The sequence below is a fragment of the Nycticebus coucang genome, chromosome 8 (genome assembly GCF_027406575.1).
Source record: "Nycticebus coucang isolate mNycCou1 chromosome 8, mNycCou1.pri, whole genome shotgun sequence".
Lineage (NCBI taxonomy): Eukaryota > Metazoa > Chordata > Mammalia > Primates > Lorisidae > Nycticebus > Nycticebus coucang.
Genome location: NC_069787.1, coordinates 77,650,560 through 77,676,188, shown reverse-complemented (window position 1 = coordinate 77,676,188; position 25,629 = coordinate 77,650,560). Strand labels below are relative to the sequence as shown.

Genomic DNA, 25,629 nt, shown 5'->3' with positions numbered 1-25,629 from the left:
TTTATGTCTGCCCTGTTTCACTTAGGCTAATGTTTTCAGGCTTCATGTTGTTGCATGTATCAGAATTTTATTCCTTTTTATTTCATTCCTGTTTATACTATAGTTTCTTTATCCATTCATCTGTTGATGCTTACTGAGTCATCTATTATTTCTTTTTTTATTACATAAATACTGTAATGAACTTCTTGTAGTATCTTCTTGTTCTATGTATACATCTAGAAATAGAATTTCTAGATGTTGCCAAATTTCTCTCCAAAATGGTTACTAATTTACAATCATAGATGTCATGTGTTTTTGTCTATCTACACAAACCCATGCATATAAACATTTTAACAAAATGGGATTATATTTTGTAACATGCTTTGATTAACTTAATCATATATTGTGAACTCTTCCTATCCAATAAATTTTATTTTACAGTGTAATTTTAATGACTGACGAATTACTTAATGTGTATATTTAAACCTCTGCAAGGCTAGGTGCGGTGATTTATGCCTATAATCCTAGTACTCTGGGAGGCCAAGGCAGGACAATCACTTAAGGTCAGCAGTTCAAAACCACCCTGAGCAAGAACGAGACCCTGTGTCTACAAAAAAAAAAAACAGAAAAAAAAACTTAGCACAAATTCCTATTCCAGAATCTAAAGTAGGAGAATCACTTGAGCCCAGGACTTTGAGGTTGCAATGAGCTAGAATGTCACCACTGCACTCTAGCCCAGATGACAGAGTGAGAACAAAACTCAGCCATGGGAGGTGGCTCACCCCTGTAATTCTAGCACTCTGGGAGGCCAAGGCAGGTAAATTACTTGAGATCAAGAGTTCAAGACCAGCCTGAGCAAGAGTAGAGACCTGGTCTCTACTAAAAATAGAAAAACTAGCCAGCCATAATGGCACATGCCTATAGTCGCAACTGCTCAAGAGGCTGAAGCAAGAGGATTGCTCAAGCCCAAAAGTTTGAGGTTGCTGTGAACTATCACACCATAGCACTCTATCAAGGGCAACAGAGTGAGATTCTGTAAAAAAAAAAAAAAAGAAAAAAAACACCTCTCCTAAAGAGAATTTATCATTTATTTCTTTGTGCATGTATAGTATTATGGTGCACCACCATGCCTGGTTAGTTTTTTTGTTGTTGTTTTTGTTTGTTTATTTGTTTTTGAAAGAGAGTCTCATTTTGTCATCCTTGGTAGAGGGCCATGGCATCATAGCCATAGCAACCTCAAACTCTTGAGTTCAAGTGATCCTCTTGCCTCAGCCCCCCAAGTAGCTAGAACTACAGGTACCTACCACAACACCAGCTATTTTTAGAGATAGGGTCTTGCTCTGGCTCAGGCTGGTCTCGAACTGCTGAGCTCAGGCAATCCACCGACCTCGGCCTCACAGAGTGCTAGGACTACAGGCATGAGCCACTGCACCCAACCTAGTATTATATTTATAATTCTGTTGTAAGCTTGTTATTATTAATTAAATTCTGAGGTACTAACTTAAGGTCCAAATCTTTGTCTCTGCTTTCATGCTATGAACAGAGTATATATAATACACATGTGTCATACATACAATGGCTACTGAATAAGTGTTTACTGGATGAGCATGAGGATGCTAACAAGGAGCCATTGTGGCTTTAAGTTTTTGTAAATTTTTTATTTCCTCTGATGTTAGCTTAGTGCAGAATCTTATAACATACATGATTTTTGAGTAAAAGCATCTTAACCGATCAGAAAAGCACAAGAACACTAATGAATGAATTTAAATATTAGCACTTTAATTTTTGCTATAAACTATTAAAATTAGGGCATGTAGGTATTAGGACCAGAGCAGTAAGAGGCAAGAAGGCAAGGTCAGTGTAGTTTTGAATGCCTTTACATTTTCTTACCAGAGTTATCTCACTGAGCAAGTAGGATTGCATACATAAGATGTGAAAAACATCTTCAACAAAATTAGGGAATGATATTTTAGTGAACCCCAGAATCTGAGCAGATGGAGCCAAGTAACTACCAGCAGCAAGTTCCCTGTGGATCTCAGTGGTACAGAAAATCAAAGGAAAATCAAATTTACTTGTAAGAACCAAGTGTTCACCACTAAAAAGAGGGATTCCTGTTGTGAGTGAAGAACTAACTATGCATAATTTAAATGAGAAAAAATTGAAGGTGAAGGCAGAGGTACTGGAGGAAGGCCAGATCATGCTGAGGTGGTCTGGATCCTCAAGACTCTTGGAAAAATGCCTCTTAGAATTTCCCATCCAAAAAGAGCTTCTCATTTAAAAAAAAAAACTCCCTGGAATAGAGTCTACACTGAGCATGATAGCAATACTGTGGCAGAGGTAGCTACACAGAAAGACCATGTGTTTTAATACTTTAAGATAACAAGAAAAAAAGGTAACAAGAAGGAGGACTCCTGGAGCAATAAAGCTAGAAAAGCTTTCATAGCCCAACCCCACCCCACTACATGGCAAATTTGTCTCAAAATATAAAATACAGAAAAGCCCATTTCACTTACATATGTATGACTGAAAAGAATTGTGGGGATTAAGCCTCATACAAAGATATTACTTACCTCTCCACTTCAAAGGAGGAAGGATAGATAGTGTGAAGGGTACCAACAATGAAAGTACACTAAAAAAATATGGCCACAAAGCAATTGGAAACATAAACCCAAATTTAGGAAAACAAGGTTTAAAAAGGTAAGAAAACAATAGGACCTAATAAAAAGCATGAATTCAAATTTTTTAAGTTTATAAAAGGCAGAATTACCCAATAGATAAATTTGAAAACCAAGTAGTTAGAGCTCAAGAAAGAATTGTTTACTATAAATCCCTAAGTGGGATATACCCTAAAGATGAAAGAAACCATAAAGAAATCTTGAACTGCATTCAGTATATTTATAGTTAGGAAAATAATAATACAGTTATTTTTGTAGAATACTTACATTGGTTATTCAGACTAGGAATAATGCCAGGCACAGTGGCACATGGCTATAATCCTAGCATGCTGAGAGGCTGGGATGGGCGAATTGCTTGAACTCAGGAGTTCAAGACCACCTGAGCAAAAATGAGACCCCATCTCTTCTAAAAATTAGCTGGGCATTGTTGCAAGTGTCTGTAGTCCCAGCTATTTGGGAAGCTGAGGCAAGAGGATCTCTTGAACCCAGGAGTTTGAAGTTGTTTTGAGCTATAACACCAAGACACTCTAGCTTGGAGTCTAAACAGACTACAACTCTGTCTCTAAATAAATAAATAACCAATAGAATAGGAATAACATTGGCATATGTGTATGTGATAATATATACATAAATATACATGTCAGGATAAAGCAAATAATGATGTAAAATAAAAGAAGTAAATCTTAAAATCTAACTTTGAATTAAATATGTCAGAATGCAATTATTTAATTTTTTATCTCAAAAAATGTTTCCTGGACATATCCTCTGAATCAGTATCAACCCAGTAACAGTGAGCATTTTTACCCAGATTGTGGTGTACAAATACTATTTTCCACTCAAAGGAGTCAGGTGTCTTTACTGTAATCATTACTGATTCTAGGTTTGAAGCAAAAAATGTACAAAATGAGCCTGGAAATCATGTGTGTAAAAGCAAGAAAACAGTTTGAGAATCAAAAAGAATAATGCTACAATGAATTAAAATACATCAGATTTAAAAAAAAAATTCATGGGCCGGGTACAGTGGCTCATACCTGTAATTTCAGCAGTCTGGGAGGCCGAGGTGGGTGGATTGCCTGAGCTCACAAGTTCAAGACCACCCTGAGCAAGAACAAGACCCTGTCTCTAAAAATAGCTGGGTGATGTGGCAGGCACCTGTAGTCCCAGGTACTGGAGAGACCGAGGCAAGAGACTCGCTTGAGCCCCAAGAGTTTGAGGTAGCTGTGAGCTGTGATGCCTTGGCACTCTATCGTGGGTGACTAAGTGAAACTCTGTCTCAAAAGTAAAATAAAATAAAATTCATGGCCAGGCATGATGATTCATACCTATAATCCTAGCACTCTGGGAGGCTGAGGCAATAGGATCACTTGAAATAAGGAGTTCCAGACTAGCCTGAGCAAAAGTAAGACCTGGTCTCTACTAAAAATAAAAAATTTTTTAAAAATTAGGGCAGCGCCTGTGGCTCAGTGAGTAGGGCACCGGCCCCATATACCGAGGGTGGCGGGTTCAAACCCAGCCCCGGCCAAACTGCAACAAAAAAATAGCCGGGCGTTGTGGTGGGCGCCTGTAGTCCCAGCTGCTCGGGAAGCTGAGGCAAGAGAATCGCGTAAGCCCAAGAGTTAGAGGTTGCTGTGAGCCGTGTGACGCCATACCACTCTACCCGAGGGCGGTACAGTGAGACTCTGTCTCTACAAAAAAATAAAAAATAATAAAAAATAATTTTTTTTTTTTAAATTAAAGAAAAAAAAATGCCAGGCATTGTGGCAGGCAGGCATCTGTAGTTGTAGCTACTCAGGAGGCTGAGGCAAGAGGATTGCTTAAGCCCGGGAGTTTGAGTTTTCTTGAGGTAGGCTGAGGCCATGGCACTGTTGCCCAGATGACAGAGTGAGGCTTTGTCTGCATGAATGAATGAATGAAATCTGTGCCATCATGTTGATACTTTAGTAATTGGCTAGCTTTGAAGGTTACTGAGATACTAATTATTTTGAAAATTAGTTAATAAAGTGAAAGAATCATAGCATATAAGCCTACCTACCCACTTTTCCAGATAACCAAGTATTTGATGAAATAAAGTACTTTTAGAAGAATTCCAGTTGGTAAATTCAGAAGAAATTATTGACTTATAAAATTATCATTTTTATTATTTTACCTGTTATTTTATTATTTTAAAAATTTAACATTTTGGGGTTCCATTGAAACACTATGTGAAGTGATTTAAATGGCTACTAAAATACTGAAGCTAAAAGATGGGAGAGAATTGTATATAAAGGGGGGATTAGACTAACAACTCCTGAACCTACTGATTAATCTTAACATCAACTGAAGGCCAAATGAGTAGACATTGTTTATCTTTCAATGAGATGTACAACCTTTAAAAAGTCTTCTTTCCTTAGCAGAAGATGTCAACAAATGGAAGAACATACCATGCTCATGTCTGGGAAGAATCAGCATTGTTAAAATGTCCATACTACCCAAAGCGATCTATAGATTTAATACAATCCCCATCAAAGAACCAATGTCATACTTTAAAGATTTTGAAAAAAATAGTACTTCGATTCATAGGGAACCAAAAAAAAAACCCCAAATAGAAAATACAGTTCTTAGAAATAAAAACAATTCTGGAGGCATCAGGTTGCCAGACTTGAGGTTACATTACAAGGCTATAGTGATCAAAACAGCATGGTACTAGCACAAAAATAGAGACACAGATCTATGAAACAAGATAGAGAATCTAGAGATGAATCCAGCCACATATTGTCATTTAATCTTTGATAAGCCTAACAAAAACATGCAGTGGGGAAATGAACCCTTATTTAACAAATGGTGCTGGGAGAACTGGTTATCCACATGCAGAAGACTGAAACTGGACCCACACCTCTCACCATTGACAAAAATTGACACTCATTGGATAAAAGATTTAAATTTGGGTGGCTCAAGGAGTAGGGCACCAGCCCCAAATACCAAAGGTGGCCCTGGCCAAAAACTGAAAAAAGAAAAAAAAAAGATTTAAATTTAAGACACAATACAATAAAAATTCTAGAAGAGTGTGGGGAAAACTGTTGAAGATACTGGCCTGGGAAAAAACTTTTATGAGGAAGATCCCCCCCACCCCCAGCAATTGTAGCAACACCAAAAATAACTGGGATTTGACCAAGCTAAAAAGTTTTTGTACAGCTAAGAGTACCACCAACAAAGCAAACAGCCCTCAGAATGGGAGAAGATTTTTGCATGTTACGAATCTACAGAGAACTCAAACAATAAGAAAAGTGCAAACAACCCTCCCTATAAGTGGGCAAGTGATTTGAACAGAAACTTCTCTGAGGATGACAGATGAATGGCCAAGAAACACATGAAAAAATGCTCATCATCTTTAATTGTCAGAAAAATGCAAATCAAAACCCCTCTATCACCTAACCCTGGCAAGATTAGCCCACATCACATAGTCCCAAAACATCAGATGCTGGTGTGGACGTGGAGAGAAGAGAACACATCTACACTGCTGGTGAGATTGCAAACTAATGCAGCCCTTTTGGAGAGAAGTATGGAGAATCCTCAAAGATTTAAATGTAGACCTTCCATTTAACCCTGCAATCCCATTACTGGGTATCTACCCAGAAGAACAAAAATCATTTTACCACAAAGACATTTTCACCAGAATGTTTATTGCGGCTCAGTTCATAATTGCCAAGTCATGAAGGCAACCTAAGTGCTCATCAACCCATGAATGGATCAACAAATTATGGTATATGTATACCATGGAATATTATGCAGCCATTAAAAAGGGTAGAGACTTTACATCTTTTACATTTACCTGGATGGAGCTGAAGTATATTCTTCTTAGTAAAGTATTGCAAGAATGGAAAGATAAATATTCAATGTACTCCACACTAATATGAAATCAATATATAAACAATTAGATGTTCCTAAGAACAGTAAAACACTATTATAGTCCAGTTCGGGGGTAGAGGAAAGTGGGGGGGTGCCTGAGGGAGGACTTACGGAAGAAGGAGAGAGGGCAGGAGGCAGGATCTCAGACTTACAGATCAATGGAATAGAATCCAGAATCCAGCATAACCTTTACATTTACTGTCAATGAACCACAGTGGCTTTGGGCAGCGGGTGGGAAGGATGGGAGAAGAATCGTATTTTTAACAGATGGTGCTGGGACAACTGTGCATTCACATGAAAAAGAATGAACTTGAGCCCCTACATCACACCATATACAAAAATTAAGGAGTGATGACACAGAAAATGGCAGAGTAAAAAGCTCCAAGAATTGATTTCTCCACCTAAGTAGCCACTGAGCTACCAAAACTGAAAAAATGAAAAAAATCTTGGATCTAACCAAAAACAACAACCAATGGAGTGCTAGAAAAATTCAGTAAGAAAGTTACTTAATTGCAATCCATTCCCCCTGCCTTGGAGACAGTGGCCACATTAGTAGTACATCTTCCTGATGCCAGGAGAGACAACCTGGACTTTATTCTCAAAAAATTATGGTTATGCTTTTGATTTCTCCAGTGGTCCCTGAGAGACTGGCACAAAGACTATCCTTTGTTTTGCCACCCTTCAGGCTGAAGTGGGTCCCCAAGTGGCTTCTGTTGAAAACATTTAAATACAAGTACTACCTATAGTAGAGCAAACAGAGCAAGCAGCAAATAGGTAGAGAAGCCTGGGAAGGAGGAAGCTAAGCAAGAAGATAGTTGGTGGAATAGGACTTTGAAATGTCATGGATACTAGGGAATCCAGCAGACACATGCTCCGAAAAGACTTTAAAGGACCCTGGACTTGTACCTTTAGATGATCTTTGGGACTCATGCAAGTAGGAGGTAAAGGCTAACATAGTTGTAGGCAACCTGGCTAAGCACTGAATGATTACTCCAGCTTAGAGTCAATCTGCAAAGACTGGGAGAGTTTATTTTCTTTTAACTACAGGCTTCTAAGGAAATCTCTGTCAGGTCACTGGCTGACCACTGAGATAACAAAGAAGCTTCAGTGACTACATACCGTAAACAAAACTGAACTCAATCAATGATCTAAATATAAGAACTAAACTCTTAAACTCTTAGAAGAAAACATTAGGGATAAATCTTTATAACCTTAGATGTCGTAGTGGATTATTAAATATGACATCCAAAACATCAACAAAAAATGAAATGTAGATCAATTGGACTTCATCAAAATTAGTAACTTTTGTCACCACATGACATTATCAAGAATGTGAAATGACAATTTACAGAATAGGAGAAAAGTTTTTCAAATTATGTATCCAATAAGGGTCTACTATCTAGAATATATATGTAATATAAAGAATTCTTATAACTCAACAACAAAAAAGACAGTTTTTAAATGGGCAAAGGACTTGAATAGACATTTCTTCAAAGAAGATACACAGGGCGGCACCTGTGGCTCAGTGGGCAGGGCGCCAGCTCCATATACCAAGGGTGGCACGTTCAAACCCGGCCCTGGCCTAACTGCAACCAAAAAATAGCCAGGCATTGTGGTGGGTGCCTATAGTCCCAGCTACTTGGGAGGCTGATGCAAGGGAATCACCTAAGCCCAGGAGTTGGAGGTTGCTGTGAGCTATGACGTCACAGCACTCTACTGAGGGCAATAAAGTGAAACTCTGTCTCTACAAAAAAAGAAGAAGAAGATATACAAATGCCAAGAAGTACATGAAAATACAGTTGGTATCATTAGTTGTTAGGGAAATGTGCATCAAAACTACCGGGAGATGCCACTTCACATCCACTAGGATGGCTATTATCAAAAGAATGAAAATAAGTATTGGTGAGAATGTACTGAAATGGGAACCCTTATACATTGCTGGTAGAAATCTAAAGTGGTATAGTTTCTGTAGAACTATAGCAGTTCTTCAAAAAGTTAAAAAATTATCATATAACCCACCAGTTCCACTCCCAGGCATATACCCAAAAGAAGTCAAAGCAGATACTTGAATAAATACTTATACTTGAGTGTTCATAGCAGCCCTATACCTGGTAGCCAAAAGGTGAAAACAACTTAAATTTGTCTATTAACTGATAACTGGATAAACAAAACGGTATATAATACAATGAAATATTACCTAGCCATAAATAGGAATGCAGCATTGATATATGCCACAACATGTATGAACCTCAAAACATGCCACTGTTCGGCATGTAATCCTAGCACTTCTGGAGGCCAAGGGCAGGAGGATTTTAATTTTCACTTTTTTTACTTAAGGGCAGGAAGATCCCTTGAGGCCAGGAGTTCAAGACCATCCTAAGCAACGTAGCAAGACCCCATCTCTACAAAAAAATACAAAGACTAGTTGGGCATGGTGGCATACACCTGTAGTCCTAACTCCTTGGGAGGCTGGGGCAGAAGGACTGCTTGAGCTATAACAGTTGGAGGCTCAGTGAACCATGATCATGCCACTGAACTCTAGCCTGGGCAACAGAAACAGAATCTTTAAATTTAAAAAAAAAAAAAAAATTGCTGGGCAGTACCTGTGGCTCAATGGAGTAGGGCACCAGCCCCATATGCCGGAAGTGGTGGGTTCAAACCCAACCCCGGCCAAAAACTGCAAAAAAAAAAATTGCTAAATGAAAGAAGCCTAACCCCCCAAAAAGTCACATAGTGTATGCTTCTGAATCACTAAAATGTCTAGGATGGGTATTTATAGATACTGGTAGAAGCAGTGACCACTTAATGGATACAAGGGTATTTTTCAAGTAATAAAAATGTTGTGGAACTAGATAGAGGTGGTGATTGTAACAACATTGTGAATGTCTAGATACCACCAAATTATGTACTTTAAAATGGTTACTTCTATGTTATGTGAATTTCACCTCAATTAAAAAGTGAAAATTAAAATTTTCACCTTAATTAAAAAAAATTAACTAAAAATGGATCAAAGTCCAAAATGTAAGAACTCTAAAATTGTAAAATACTTAGAAGGAAACATAGACATACATCTTTGTCCCCTCAAATTGTGCAGTGGTTTCTCAAATACACCAATATCAAGTATAATGAGAAAAAAATAGATAAAACTGAACATCGTCAAAATTTAAAGTTTTGTGTCCTTTAAAGGACACCATCAAGAAAGTGAAAAGACAATGAAGACAACTCACACAATGGGACAAAATTTTTGTAAATCATAAATCTGAGAAGGGGCTTGTATAATAATATATAAAGAATATATAATATATAAAGAATTATATAATGTAATTCTTATAAAGAATAAATATATAAAGAATTCTTGCAACTCAGTAATAGAAAAGGAAAGTTGTGCCTGTAATTCTAGTATTCTGGAAGGCTGAGGTGGGAGGATCACCTGAAGCCAGAAGTTTGAGACCATCCTGTGCAAGAGAGAAACCCTATCTCAAAATAGAAAAACACGCTGGGCATCATGGTATGTACCTGTAGACCCAGCCACTGGTGAGGCCGAGGCATGATGATCGCTTAAGCCCAGGAGTTTGAATTGCAGTGAGTTACAATGATACCACTGCACTCAAACTGGGGCAACAGAGTGAGACTCTGTCTCTAATAATAATAATAGAAAGGAAAATGACCAATTTAAAAATGGGCAGAGGAGGCTATATGCCATCCCACGGTGTATAGTCTGTTTCTTGACTTAATAATTACAGGAGCGAGTTCACACCTACAGCAAAGCTGCTGCTCGTTCGCGTCTCGGGTCGCGCAACACTACAAAAAAAAAAGGGATTCTTTGATGGGTTAAAGCGACGAGGTTTTGTCTATCTAAAAAGGCTTGGATGATGAGGAAGCCTGTAGGTCAGAGACGAGCCACCGGAGGAGTGAGACACAGGAGCCACCCCATTGTCCGCTGTGATGATGAAGCATGGTTACATTGGTAAATTTGAAATCCTCGATGATCGCAGAGCTGGGAAAATCATTGAGAACCTCATAGACAGGTTAAACGAGTGTGGAGCGATCAGCCCCAGGTTTGCTGTGCAACTCTAGAAAGATGGCAGAATTGTCTGCTCCCATCCTGCCGGTTTGGTTTCACTGTACTGACAACTTCAGCTGGCATCAAGGACCACGAAGAAGCAAGAAGAAAACACACGGGAGGGAAAATCCTGTGATTCTTTTTCTAGGGATGCAATACATATTGAACAAATGAAATGCCTCAATGAAAACAAAACCAAAGAAAACAAAAATAAAAACAAACAAATAAAAAAAATAATAAAAAAAATAAAATGGGCAGAGGAAAAAAGATTCAATAATCCCATATATCACTGGGCAAGAGACATGAATAGAACCTTCTCTAAAGAAGACAGACAAATGGGCTCAGTGCCTGTAGCACAGTGATTATAGCGCCAGCCACGTACACCAAGGGTGGTGGGTTCAAACCCAGCCTGGGCCAACTAAACAACTACAATAAAAAAATAGCCAGACATTGTGGCAGGCACCTGTAGTCCCAGCTGTTTGGGATGCTGAGGCAAGAGAATCGCCTAAGAATTTGAGGTTGCTATCAGCTGTGAAGGCACGGCACTCTACCGAGGGCAACATAGTGAGATTTTGTCTCAAAAAAAAAAAAAAGACAAATGGCTAACAAATATATGGAAATATATGCTCATTGTCCCTAATCATCAGAGAAATACTCAAAACTACCCTGAGATACCACCTAACCTCAGTAAGAATGGCCCACATCACAGAGTCTCAAAGCTGCAGATGTTAGCATGGATGTAGAGAGAAGGGAACACTTTTACACTGCTGGTGGGACTGCAGACTAATAAAACCTTTTAGGAAGGAAGTATGGAGAATCCTCAAAGAAATCAAATTAGACCTCCCATTTGATCCTGCAATCCCATTACTAGGCATTTACCCAGAAGAAAAACAAAATCCTTTTATCACAAGGACATTTGCACTAGATTGTTTATCACAGTTCAGTTTACAATCGCCAAAATGTGGAAACAGCCTAAATGCCCACCAACCCAGGAATGGATTAACAAGCTGTGGTATATGTACACCATGGAATACTATTCAGCCATTAGAAAAGATAGAGACTGACTCCACACCCACAGCACAGTGGTTATAGCGCCAACCACATGCACCAAGACTGGCGGGTTTGAGCCTGGCCCGGGCCAGCTAACCAACAATGACAACTGCAACAAAAAAATAGCTGGGCATTGTGGTGGGTACCTGTAGTCTCTGCTACTTGGGAAGCTGAGGCAAGAGAATTGCTTAAGCCCAAGAGTTTGAAGTTGCTGTGAGCTGTGACTTTACAACTTTTGTATTAACCTGCATGAAGATGGAACACTTGTTTTTTTTATTTTTTTTGTTTTTTTCAGTTTTGGGCCAGGGCCGGGTTTGAACCCACCACCTCCGGTATACGGGGCTGGCGCCCTACTCCTTTGAGCCACAGGTGCCACCCTGGAACACATTCTTCTTAGTAAAGCATCACAAGAATGGAAAAGCATGAATCCTGTGTACTCAATTCTAATATGAAGGCAGTAGATGAACTAATACTAGAGGTGGGGTAGGGGAAGGAATGAGCGGGGAAAGGGGAGGAGGTGGCAGATGGAGGATCATGGTGTATGGCACACCTATTGGGGGCAGGGCACAATTATAAGAGGGACTTTAACAAATGCAATCAATGTAACCTAATTCTTCGTACCCTCAATGTATCCCAAACAATAAAAAAAAATTTAAAAATGAGCAGAAGATCTTATAGTAGATTCCATGGTGACCCCCAAAGATACCAGATACTAATCTCTGGAATCCGTAAATGTTAACTTATGTAGATAAATGATCTTTGCAGATATGATAAAGTTAAGGATCTTGAGATGAGATACTCTGGTTTGTCCCGGTGATCCCTAAATGCTATTAGAAGTGTCCATATAAGAAAGAGGTAGAAGGAGATTACACACATACACAGTGGAGAAGGTGATATGAAGATGGAGACAAAGTTTGAAATGATTTGGCCTTAACACTAGGAATACCAATTTGAGGTTTGTGGTAATTGCTACAACACCCTCAGGTAACTAATATAGATCTGAGTAGACATTTCTCCAAAGTCATCCTCTTGAATGCAACTCAGATAACTCTGATGTTACTCCCTGCTTAAAAACCTTCAGACATTTCCATTGACAGAAAAGTCCGTACGTCTTGTGGCAGTTCACTCAGCTGGCCCGTGTTTACCCCCCCCTCCTCCCTGTGGATTACAGTTATCATGAATTGATTTATTGCATAGAAAGCACTGAGCTCTATCTCACTATGGGGGTCACTGCATGTGTACTTTGTCTGGTGTACTCATCCTCATCCCCTTGTGTTTTAATTTATTCTTGTCATCCTTCAGGTCTCAATTTAATACTTTCTCTGCCAAGTATTTTCTGGCTATCATATTCCTGATCCCACTTTCTGCCCACAGTACCTCCTCCTTCTGTCATGTGATTCTGTAACTGCTGGGTCAGGATAGTGTGTATCTTGCTGGACACAACATTATTACCTGGCCTGTTCTTGTCACATAACAGTCACTTAAGTATTGGAACACTGAATGCAGTATTATTTGTGACAGGAAAAATTTAGCAGGAGGAAGGTTGGGAAGGGAGGACTCAAACTTAAAACATTATAGAACAGTTAAATTGGGAAACATACTAAATGGATGCCTCTTTTATTACTGTGAAAACCATATAGAAATACTAATGTACATTATAATTACAATCATATAAAAATGGTGAGAGAAAATAAAATTAACATAATTTGATTTTATTATGAAAAATATATTTCTTTTATCTGGATACCTATTGATATTGTAATAGTTTTACAGTTGTTTTAAAAAGAAAATGATCAATATTTTAATGGAGATGAACTCTGTTTTCCCTTGGGTAAAATGTGCATATAAATTCAGATAATTGATTAAAAAATACTTTATTGATAAGCTTTCTGTCAGCTGTTGGAATAGAGAAATATTGTGATCAAAAGCATAAACAGGGAGATGGGCAGGGAAAGGGGAGATGTTGGTCTGAAACAGGGTACAAAGTTTCAGTTAGGAGAAATAGGTTCAATCTAGTAATCTATTGCATAGCACAGAGACTACAGTTAATAAACATACGCTTTTTAGTAAAGTATCTCAAGAATGGAAAAAAAGTATTCAGTGTATCAATACTATTATGAAACCTATATATAATCAGCTACAGATTCTTACAAACGATACAACAACTATGATCCAGGAAAAAGGGAGGGGAGGGGAAAGGGCAGGAGGAGGAAAGGTATTTGGTAGGACCTCACATATTGTGCACAATGCAATAGTAAATTTAAAAAAAAAAATAGGCCAGGCATGGTGGCTCATGCCTATAATCCTAGCACTCTGAGAGGCCAAGGCAAGTGGATTGCCTGAGCTCACAGGTTCCAGACCAACCTGAGACAAAGTGAGACCTTGTCTCTAAAAATAGCTAGGCATTGTGGCAGGCACCTGTAGTCCGAGCTACTTGGGAGGCTGAGATAAGAGAATTGCTTAAGACCAAGAGTTTGAGGTTGCTGTGAGCTGTGATGCTACGGCACTCTACTAAGGGTGACAAAATGAGACTCTGTCTCAAAAAAAAAGAAGAAGAATGTGTATTTCAAAATAGCTAAAAGAACAGATTTTAAATGTTCTCACCACGAAGCAATGGTAAGTATCTGAGGGGATGAATATGTTAATTAGCCTAATTTTATCATTCCAGAATGCACATGTATAAATTTATGGGGTACCACTTAGTACCCCATAAATAATGTATAGTTATTATTTATCAAGTTTTTTTAAAATTATTTTTAAAATAAAACAAAGTCATTAATGACCAAAACAACAACAAAAAGAACCTTAAGGGGAACAGTTTGCACAGACCGGATTTATTTGAGAAAATATTGATAATTCCAGGTATGGAACAGACATAATGTTTAATTAGGCCTAAATTATAGAATTACCTTGACTGCCAAGCTGAAGAATTCATTGGGGCATGGTGGCTCACGCCTGTAATCCTAGCACTCTGGATGGCTGAAGGAAGGATCACCTGAGCTCTGGAGTTTAAGACCAGCCTGAGCAAGAGCCAGAACCTGCCTCTAACAAAAATAGAAAAATTAGCTGGGCAAGGTGGTGCATGTCTGTAGTCCCAGCTAGCAGCAAAGCTGAAACAGGAGGATCATTTGAGTCCACGAGATGGAAGTTTCTGTGAGGTAGGCTGACGCCACCACACACTGGCCTGGACAACAGAGTAAGACTCTGTCTCAAGAAAAATTTTAAAAAGCCAGGCATAGTGGCTCACACCTGTAATACTAACACTCTGGGGAGGCCAAGTCAGGTGGATTGCTTGAGCTCAGGAGTTCAAGATCAGACTGAGCAAGAGCAAGACCTGTCTCTTTAAAAAAAAAAAAGAAGAAGAAGAATAGCTGGGTGTGGTAGTAGGCACTTGTAGTTCCAGCTGCTCTGGAGGCTGAGATAAGAGAATCATTTGAGCCCAAGAGTTTGAAGTTGCTGTGATCTATGATACCATGGCACGCCACCCACAGGCAACTGAGTGAGACTCTGTCTTAAAAAAAAAAAAAAAAAAAGAGTTTAGCTTTTTCTAGCTGTAGGAAAGGTAGTTTGGAGATTTTTTTGAAGAATGAATTGGCAAAGAGGATAGCCTTAGAATCAGAAGTGCCACTTTCCAGGATAAGTAAGAAAGAACTTGATAAAGAGGGATAACACTAGGCTGACGGTGAGACAGGAGAAGTGAAAAGAGAGAAGTGTATGTCTATGCCTGAAAAAGTTGAAAAGTTAACTTAGGTTGGCAGAGTTTTCTTTCCTATGTATGCTTGAAATCTCATCTTTGAGTTGCATCTTCAGTCCCTGTTGAAAAGGTAGTTTTCTCAGATCCCACAGGAGTACTAACAATAGGTTTTTCTCCCTAGGGTTATGATAATTCAGAAAGCAGTGTTCGGAAAGCTTGTGTCTTCTGCCTGGTGGCTGTTCATGCAGTAATCGGTGATGAACTAAAACCACATCTCAGTCAGCTCACTGGCAGTAAAGTAAGTAATGCTCCTTTATTTTAAAGGTGGTGGCCATGATACATTCTTCAAAATTTAGTTGCAGGGGGGAGGTAAAGGGTAAATTTGTTACTCTACTTTTAATAAGTAAGCCTTTGATCCTGCAACTTGCCCTATTCCTCCTGTTTTGTATTTTATCTGTTTCTACTATAACATTTTGTCACTCAGGTGAAGTCAGCAGTTTGGTAGGGTGGTTGGTAGATATCTGTGAGAGAAAATACCTACAGCTTGTGGTTATCTGTAAAAGCCAACTGACAGCTGGGCATGGTGGCTCACACCCGTAATCCTAGCACTCTGGGGGGCTAAGGCAAGAGGATCACTTGAACCCCAGGAGTTTGAGGTTGCTATGAGCTAAGCTGATGCTATCATACCCTAGCCTGGGTAACAGAGTAAGATTTTTGTCTCCAAAAAAAGCAAACCTTCAAAAACAATTAAAAGTCAACGCTTTATCAGAATAAAAGGCAGCCAGTGAATACTGTTATGAAGACAAAAGGTAGGTTAAAAAATATTTTTTTTTTAATTTTTATTTCCTTGCTTTGTTTTTTTTTTTTTTGTAGAGACAGTCTCACTTTATCACCCTCAGTAGAGTGTCATGGCATCACACACCTCCAACTCCTGGGCTTAGGCGATTCTCTTGCCTCAGCCTCCCGAGTAGCTGGGACTACAGGCACCACTATAATGCCCAGCTATTTTTTTGCAGTTTGGTATATGGGTGGCGCCCTACCCACTGAGCCACAGGCACCGTACTTTTTGCTTATTTTTTATTTTTTATTTCCTTGCCTTTTTTTTGTTGTTGTTGTTGAGACAGAGTCCCACCATATGCCCTTAGCCAAGTGCAGTGACATCACAGCTCACTGCAACCTCAGACTCCAGCTGTGGGCATCCCGCTGCCTCAGCCGCTGGAAGCTGCTGAGTTTTTTGTTTTGTTTTTTATGAGTGGGGTCTCACTCTCACTCAGGCAAGTCTCGAACTCCTGAGCTCAAGCAATTCTCCCTCCTCAGCCTCCCACAGTGCTGGGATTACAGACCAACACACCTGGCTGAAAAAAGTATTTCTAAATAACATTAGATGAAAAAGTAGAACACAGAATTGTATGTACATTGATTTATAAGCTTCATAAAAACACAATCTCGTACTAGTAAAGAATGCAAACTGACCAAGAGAAATCACAAGCGTTCTTATGAAAATGGCAGTAGCATGGTGGTCTAGGGTCTCAAATCCTGGAAGCCCAATTGGCTGGCCCACTTAGTGACCATCGCTGTGATCTGAGACAGTAACTTAACCATCCTGTATTTTGATTTCCTCAACTGTAAAATGTGAAAATAAAGAGATAATGTAAAGGATGTTGTGCTTAAATGTTTATCATTATTGTTTTAATGGTGACTTCTTTTTCTGAGTTTACTTTAGTATTTTATATGTTATCAACTACAACATGTTTTAGAAAGGCATGATAGGCTACTTGGTCATGAGCAAAACTCTAAGACTTAAAAATATTTTTTTGTAATTCTTAATTATCAGCAATAACTTGGCATTGTAATAACCCCAACCTCAAGTCTGTCATTCAAAGTTCAGAGATACATATGTATGTATGTATGTATATAAGTTTTTTAATGATCATCTTATCATAATTGAGAGCAGCTGGCTCAAATGACATGTTTGTTTGGCTTGAATCTGCAGATGAAGCTACTGAATCTTTACATCAAACGTGCACAAACAGGTTCTGGAGGAGCTGATCCCACTACTGATGTTTCTGGACAAAGTTAGTGAAGCTCATCAAAGTGAACCAGGTCTCTCGAAGGACAGACAGACCACCCTCTTCAATGAAAGAAAATTCTCAAATACATCGTTTGGAACTTAACCATTGTTTCCCACTTTTAGTTTTTTGTTTTGTTTCATTTTGTATTTTCCGTAACAGAGGGCTACCCTCAGTCTGCATGTAACATTTATGATAGTTATTCCAAATTCAAGAAGAAGCAGTATTAACATCAATTGATCAATACAAAGTAATTTTCTAATTCATCATTTCACATTTGTACTTTGTCTTCCCATTGACCTTTGCCAGTGTTATAATTGTATAAATTTTTTTAAATGCTGGTTAAACAGGAATGCTTAAAGCTTTAAAAGTTTAACAGTCTAAAACATGTTTTTGCCTTTATTCAACTGCAGAATAATATTTTTATTGCTATTTCGAGTTTTGTTTCGTATCATGTCCTATGCTAGAAATATTGAAATGATGTGCAACAAAGCAGGACTAATTTGAGCTTCCGCTGGACTCTGTTGGTGTGATGGTGATACATGTCATTAGTTGCAACTTCTTTGGGGTGTTCTTAAGACCTCAAAGACACATGTTACTGAATCAGCCAGTTCCTTAAAACTGATATTGTTTGTTGGTTATTAATCTTGCCATCTTTATTTAAAACCGTGTCCCTTCTATGATCCCTTAAGAAAGCTGCACCAAATCATCTGCCTGTTTTTTTCTTGGTACATATTGAAATGGAAGGTTTTATTGCAAGGTTTTTTAGTTTGTTTATCTTTGTTGTGAATGATGCTTTTTTGTATTTATTAATATCAAATTCACTTATGAATAAACTTGTTAATAGAAACAGACAAAAAGAAAATCAAGTGCATGTGTGTCCTTGACCGTCTTCTGTTTCTCATTTAATAAACAAACTAATTATTGAGACATGGGAGTTGACCAGCACCTTTTCTTTAAATGGTGGAACCTGATTTCCTTTTACCATGACATTGTCTTACTTGAAAACATTGATCCTGATGAGAGAGAAGATGGTGCCAAGGCTATCTTTGTATAATAGGCTCAAATTCTCTACCTCTTCAGGGACAATACTTTTAACTGAGCTGCTGCCTATCGTGTCTTTTGGGAATCTACTTAAAGGGTGATTTTCTGTTAGTTTTTAACAATTTTTTTTAATCACCTTTTGCTACACCTGTTCTTTTCATGTGCAGCCAAACTTTAAAAACTTAACCAGTTGTGGTGAAGGCCAAATTAGACAATTTGGAACCAGGATACTAATGATTTCTCATCTTGACTATTTTTTTTAATCCTAACATAACGTGAATTTGATTGGAAAGGCAAATAGCTATTAGGAAAGCAGTTTGCTATCATTACAGAGTTATCTGTACTTTCTTTGTTTAATTGCAGAAATGTAGAAATGTATGTAAAGAATTTAAGACAAGAATACTGAATGGATGATTTGTCACAGGCTTTCCCCTTTTTCGGTTTCTGTTCTAGCAGCAGGAAAATAGTTTCTCTAAATCCTTCCCTTTTACCTGTAACAGTTTTGTTTTCTACTGTTAATTACATTGTGTATTTATAGTTCTATGCTTACTGTTGTGCATATACTGGCAATAAAACTGTACATAACATTACTTGAAAAAGTTAATAATGTATATCAGTTTTTCTGCCTCACTGTGTAATGAGTCACTTATAACTAGGTTGTGTGTATGTGTGTGTGTTTAGAAGGTCTTGTACCAATGGTGTTCTCATGAATTTTGTATTTGCATCTGAGAAGAAAAGATTTATCAAGAATAGTAGCCAGAATCAAATGTATATAGTTATATACACATGTATGTATTATAGCTTATCTTTAACAAGGAAAGTGGTTTTAAACATTGAACTCTTCTCAGTAGCATTTTATGTGCTATGACCTTTGGGTATGTTTTGTAATCATTTTGAATCAAATACTGATTTAATTTTGACCCATGGCTTAAGGTACTGCTTTAACTATTGTTGACAACTAAATAGAGTGACTTAAGCCGAATAATAACTCTAACTGAAATATTAGATCAAGCACTTGGCAACAACAGGCACTCAAGAAATGAATTAACTACACAATAAAAGTGTAGTTTAATGTGTTTCAATGAAAGTTAATATATGTAAAGAAAAATCATGTTTAAAATTTTACAATTTTCATTGTAAAATTGACAAGACTATGAGAAAGTTATTGATTATTTAAATCACTATATGCAATATACCCTTAATTTGTTCATTCAAGAAACATACTTAGATGTCAGCTATTAAAAAATGGTCACAAAAAACTACTTAAATATTTTCCTCCCGCTTTGCTCCCCAAAACTAATTATCAATGTCATTCATTTACTGCACTGCTCACAACTAATTAAAAACATATAAATCCAGATTATAAAACATGTTTGTTTCTTCTGGGTTTCAAAATCTATATTTGGTTTGAACCTGAGACTTCAAATTGGGAGTTAGTCTGCCGTGTCCCTTCATATTTGATTCTTACTAACTTTGAAGTCAAAATTGACTTCTCACCATCAAGTTATACCTTATATAGTAAACAACTGGAGTCTTAATAGGCCAGGTCTATTGGTAAATTCAAGTGTAGCTTATAATTGTTGATTTAAAATAACATAGTAAATAGAAATGAAATAGGAAATTATAAAATTCATAATTGAGGTTTTTAAATTTAATCTTTTATATATTTAATATTTTAGCTCATTTTATTGCAAATAGTATAGTTGTGCAGCTTTGTAAAAGAAACGTCTAGAATTCAGCTATTAAAATATGTCCATTAACAAAGTTATCCATCTTTATTATAGAATATTTGGACAATAATGAAAAGCTGAAAAAATTACCTCTGACATCACCACTTGAGGTAACCTGTATAGCTATTTTGTAGAACGCTTGAAGATAGCAAGATTAGGCTCTGTGCCCATAGCATAGTGGTTACGGGGCCAGCCACATACACTGAGAGGGTGGCAGGTTTGAACCCAGCCTAGGCCAGCTAAACAACTGCAACAAAAAAATAGTCAGGCGTTGTGGTGGGCTCCTGTAGTCCCAGCTACTTGGGAGGCTGAGGCAAAAGAATCACTTAAGCCCAAGAGTTTGAGGTTGCTGTGAGCTGTGACAAAACAGCACTCCACTGAGGGCAACATAGTGAGACTGTCTCAAAAAAAAAACAAAGATAGCAAGACTGAAAACATAAGGAAACGTTAAGTTTGGTTAACCAGAAGAGTGATAAACATTTTGAATGCTTCTGTTTTTCTACACATGTATGTAACAATACTTTTGAATATATTAATTTTTCTTACAAAAGGTTAACTTCTAAAAGTATTCCACTATGTGTTTACAGCATAATCTTGAGTTGTTGATAATCACTGAATATGCTTATAACAAATACCTTCGTCTTTGGCAAATCTCTGAAAGTCATTATTTCAGGATCTACTAGTTGCTTAAATAGCTGAGTTTAACAATTTTTGTTAATCTAAAATAGAACAAGAAAATAAAATTTTTTTATACATGTGTATACCAGATTTTCAGTATTTCTAATTTATCTACATTCATCCATGCAATAGATATCTGAATAACTGCCTTCAAAGAGACAGAAAAGCAAATAACTATAATACTGTGTGGTTAGTGCTATGATAGAAACAAAGGGTACTATGATGGGCAGGGAGGGAGGTACACAAGGTATAATCATGGAAGTCTTTCTAGAACAGGTGATGCTTTTTTTTTTTTTTTTTTTTGTAGAGTCAAAGTTTCACTGTACCGCTCTGGGGTAGAGTGCCGTGGCATCACACGGCTCACAGCAACCTCTAACTCTTGGGCTTACACAATTCTCTTGCCTCAGCCTCCAGAGCAGCTGGGACTACAGGCGCCCGCCACAACGCCCGGCTATTTTTTTTTGTTGTTGCAGTTTGGCCGGGGCTGGGTTTGAACCCGCCACCCTCGGCATATGGGGCCGGCGCCCTACTCACTGAGCCACAGGCGCCGCCGGAACAGGTGATGCTTAAACAGCATAAAGGCTGAATGTGTCTGAAATGCATTGGTGGGTACAGAATGAAGAAAGCAGACAGGAGTAAAAAGTAACAAGGCAGCGATGTATGAAATAGCAAGATTAGGGCATGTCATGAACTTTTTTAACCAATCATTTATATTCATAAATGTAAAACTCGCATAGCCCTCTATCTCTTAAAAATATCTGTGCATCCTTGCAACCAAGAAAACTTGGATATAGCCTTTCTTTTAGTGGCTTTTTCTTTTTTTTGAGACAGAATCTGTCACTTTGGTAGAGTGCCATGGCATTGTAATAGCTCACACAAACCTCAAACTCTATGGGTTCAAGTGATCCTCATGCCTCAGTATCCTCTGTAGCAAGGACTACAGGCGCCTGCCACAACACCCGAATCATTTTTCTATTTTTAATAGAGATGGAGTCTCACGCTTATTCAGGCTGGTCTCAACTCCTGAGTTCAAGCAATCCACCCTTCTCGGCCTCCTAGAGTGCTAGGATTACAGGCATGAACCACCACACCTGGGCTACTGCCTTGTATTTTTAAAGTTTTCTTGTATAGTTAGACAGTTTGGGGGTTTGGGGTGTTTTTTTATTTGTTTGTGAGACAGAGTCTCACTCTGTTGCCCAGGGTAGAGTGCCATGGCATCATAGCTCACAGCAACCTCAAACTCTCGGGCTCAAGAGATCCTCTTGCCTCAACCTCCCAAATAGCTGGGACTACAGGTATGTGCCACACCAACTGGCTAGTTTTTCTATTTTTAGTAGAGATGGGGTCTCCTCTTACTCAGGCTGGTCTTGAACTCCTGAGCTCTGGCAATCTACTACCTCAGCCTCCCAGAGTGCTTGGATTACAGGCGTAATTACCAGGCCGTAAAGTGATACTGCTGAATTTCGTTTTTCAATCTGAACATATCACTTCTTGTGTCCCCTCCCCCCGACAAACTAGCCATCATTACATAGTTTGATTTGGCTGGAATATGGGATACCAGTGGGGGAATGGCCCAAGATGGAGTAATAAATATTCTAAGGTATGTACTCTATAATATATTCTAAGTGAACTAAATCCACTGGAGACTTAAGAAGAAAAATAATGTGATTAGAATTAACATCGCAAATATAAATATAATGTGAAATCTTAGGTGTTTGAGTCTTCCACTTTTTACACATTGGCCTCTACTAACCAGACTCTGACATCCTTTATTCACTTATTAAATAGTTGAACACCTGCTATGCACCTAACACCCCTAAAGTCTGTATGCTATAAATGTCTAGTTGTGGATCCGGTATTGGAGAAATGAGAGTGGTGCAGGAGGGGCTGGACAGTGCCCAGGGATGCTGCTTCTTGGTAAACCATCCTAACCAGCATGGGGTATGTGCAGCCCCCATCTCCCTGTATTCATTCAATGTTAGCAGCAGACTCATATTTTTTTTCCTCTTAAAGTGTGAATATGTTATTTATTGGAAATAAGTGTAAAAAGAGATTGCTGGACAATCATTTTTACTAGTTTTAGTGTAAAGTCAAATGTAAAACATTAATTTTTATCAAAATTTAGGTCAGAGTAGACACTTAAAATCAGAGTTTGATCACTTCACAGAAGCAAGAAACATGTTTTTTCATCTCCATTCTCCAAATAAAGCAGTGGTTCTTAACTGGGGACAACTTTTGTTCCCTAGAGGATATTTGGCAATATCTGGAGATATTTTTGGTTGTCACAACTTGGATACAGCCAGAGGGGCTACTAGCATGGGGTGCATACAGGCCAAAAATGCTGCTAAACATCTTGCAGTACACAGGACAGCCCCCCACATTGAAGAATCGTCTGACCTCAAGTGTCAGTAATGCCCACTTGAGAAGCTTTGCCTTAAAACCAAAGAGTTGGCAAAGCCAGCTCCTCTGTAGTAATACAGCCCAAGTTAAAAGCACTGAATCAGCAGGACTCAACAGGACATACCTGTGGTCCCAGCTACTCTGGAGGCTGAGGAGGGAGGGTCTCTGGAGCCCAGGACTTTGAGACCAGCCTGAGGAAAAAAACAATACCTTGTTTCCAAAAAAAAAAAAAAAAACACTAAGAAAAAGTTTTGTAGCTGGGTGGTGGCTCACTCCTGTAATCCTAGCACTCTGGTAGGCTGAGGTGGGAGGACTGCTTGAACTCAGGAGTTTGACACCAGCCTGAGCAAGAGTGAGACCCCCCATCTCTACTAAAAAGAAAAAAAAAGAAGAAAAATTTGCAAAGCACTTTCTCCAAGGGAAAGAGAGAATGAGAGAGAAGTTTTTGATGAGTGGATACTTTGAGAGGGGATTTTCTCAGGTTTGAGAAGTGAATTAATGTAGGTAACTTAATGTAGATAATAAAGCAAATGAAAAACAAAGTCTATATCATAATATACTATCTCTTTGTGACTAATATTTTAAAATACATAACAATAATAATGAACGTCGACTTAACCAAAAAGCTGCTATAGTTATGATAAGGCAGGAGGTATAGGTGGAGAGTTGAATACTTACCTTCCATTGTAATAAGCCATTATTGTCTAGCACCGAATGTCAGATGAAATCACTAAGGGTTAAAAAGTGGCTGCTTTTGGAAGGTAGCAATCTCCTGAGACAGAAGATTGGGGCAGGGACCACTACTTTGTTATAAACCTGATAGTATTAGTAGATATTTTATGCTACACTTTGATTTTCTTTAAAAATAGATACATTGCATTAACACTTCCATATGTGTACTATTCATGCTGGCAAAAAACATTGACTAAAAAAGCTAATTCAGGTGCAAATGATATATGATTTTAAAGTGTGGGGAAAATGTAATAATACAATGATATATTCAAGTTGCAAACATGGAATATTAAGGGGGTTCAGAGAAAGAGAGAGAATGAGTATTTGTCATGTGGAATATAATTTCATTTATATAAATACATATAATATGAGGCCAGGTGCAATGTAATCCTAGCACTCTGGGAGGCCATAGAGGGTGGACTGCTTGAGCTCAGGAGTTTGAGACCAGTCTGAGCAACAATGAGACCCTACTCTACTAAAAGTAGAAACATTAGCCAGGTGTTGTGGCAGGGGCCTATAGTCCCAGCTACTCAGGAGGCTGAAAGAAGAGGATCACTTGAGCCCAAGAGTTTGAGGTTGCTGTGAGCTGTGACACCACAGCACTCAACCAACGGTGGCAAAGTGAGACTCTGTCTCAAAAAAAAAAAGGAAAAAGAAAATAAATGAATGAATCAAATAAAAATAAAAATAGAAAAAACTAGCCAGGCATTGTGAGGGGCACTTGTAGTCCCAGCAACCTGAGAGTCTGAGGCAGGAGAATCACTTGAAACTAAGAATTTGAGGTTACTGTGAGCTATGATGCCACGGCACTCTACCCAAGGTGATAGAATGAGACTTGGTCTGTCTCAAAATAATTTAAAAAATGAAAAATAAAAAGTTTTTAAATTAAATATATATATATATATTGATGTTTACAAAAGTCTCTGCAAAAACTTAAGTAAATCTGGCTTCTTTTCCTCTGCTTCCTTGGTTCCTCCCACTTCTCAATATACTTCCCACAGGCTGCCTTTTCCCCTGCCTTCATGGTTAAGCCAGCATTTATACATCACAAACATTAGTCTTTGGTCAAAAGAAAGTGACATTTCAGTTCAGAAACCCCTTCCTACATCAGTGACCCATGATGGTACAAACTGGTCAGATTGACTCCTGCTTAATCTCAACACTCTGGGAGGCTAAGGTGGGCAGATCCTTTGAACTCAGGAGTTACAGACCAGCCTGAGCCAGACCAAGACCCTGTCTCTAAAAAAATAGCAGGGTGTTGTGGTGGGAGCTTGTAGTCCCAGCTACTCAGGAGGCTGAGGCAGGAGAATCTCTTGACCCCAAGAGTTTGAGGTTGCTGTGAGCTATGATGCCACAGTACTCTACCAATGGTGACAAAATGACTCTATCTCTAAATAATAAATAAATAAATAAATAATATAAAAAAACTAGCCAACCATTGTGGGGGCACTTGTAGTCCCAGCTACTTGGGAGGCTGAGGCAGAAGAATTGCTTAAACCCAGGAGTTTAAGGTTACTGTGAGCTGTGATGCCACAGCACTCTACCCAAAGTGATAGAGTGAAAATCTGTCTCAAAAAAAAAAAAAAACTTTTACAAGAGAAAAATTATTAGCTTCGAAATTTCTGCTTTA

The 25,629-nt window shown here is 38.3% G+C and overlaps 1 protein-coding gene across 50 annotated transcripts in view; it reads left to right on the top strand.

Annotated features, from left to right (window-relative positions):
* The window catches only part of CLASP2 (cytoplasmic linker associated protein 2), a 238,037-nt gene extending 218,220 nt beyond the window's left edge, over positions 1-19,817 (top strand). For all 50 annotated transcript variants that reach the window (XM_053598615.1, XM_053598620.1, XM_053598627.1 and 47 more), the window contains 2 exons: positions 15,528-15,644; positions 17,340-19,817. In XM_053598615.1, the coding sequence (XP_053454590.1) occupies positions 15,528-15,644; positions 17,340-17,426 (204 nt within the window). In that variant the 3' untranslated portion in view covers positions 17,427-19,817. The remainder of the gene's footprint in view (positions 1-15,527; positions 15,645-17,339) is intronic.
* Positions 19,818-25,629: the final 5,812 nt, after the last annotated feature.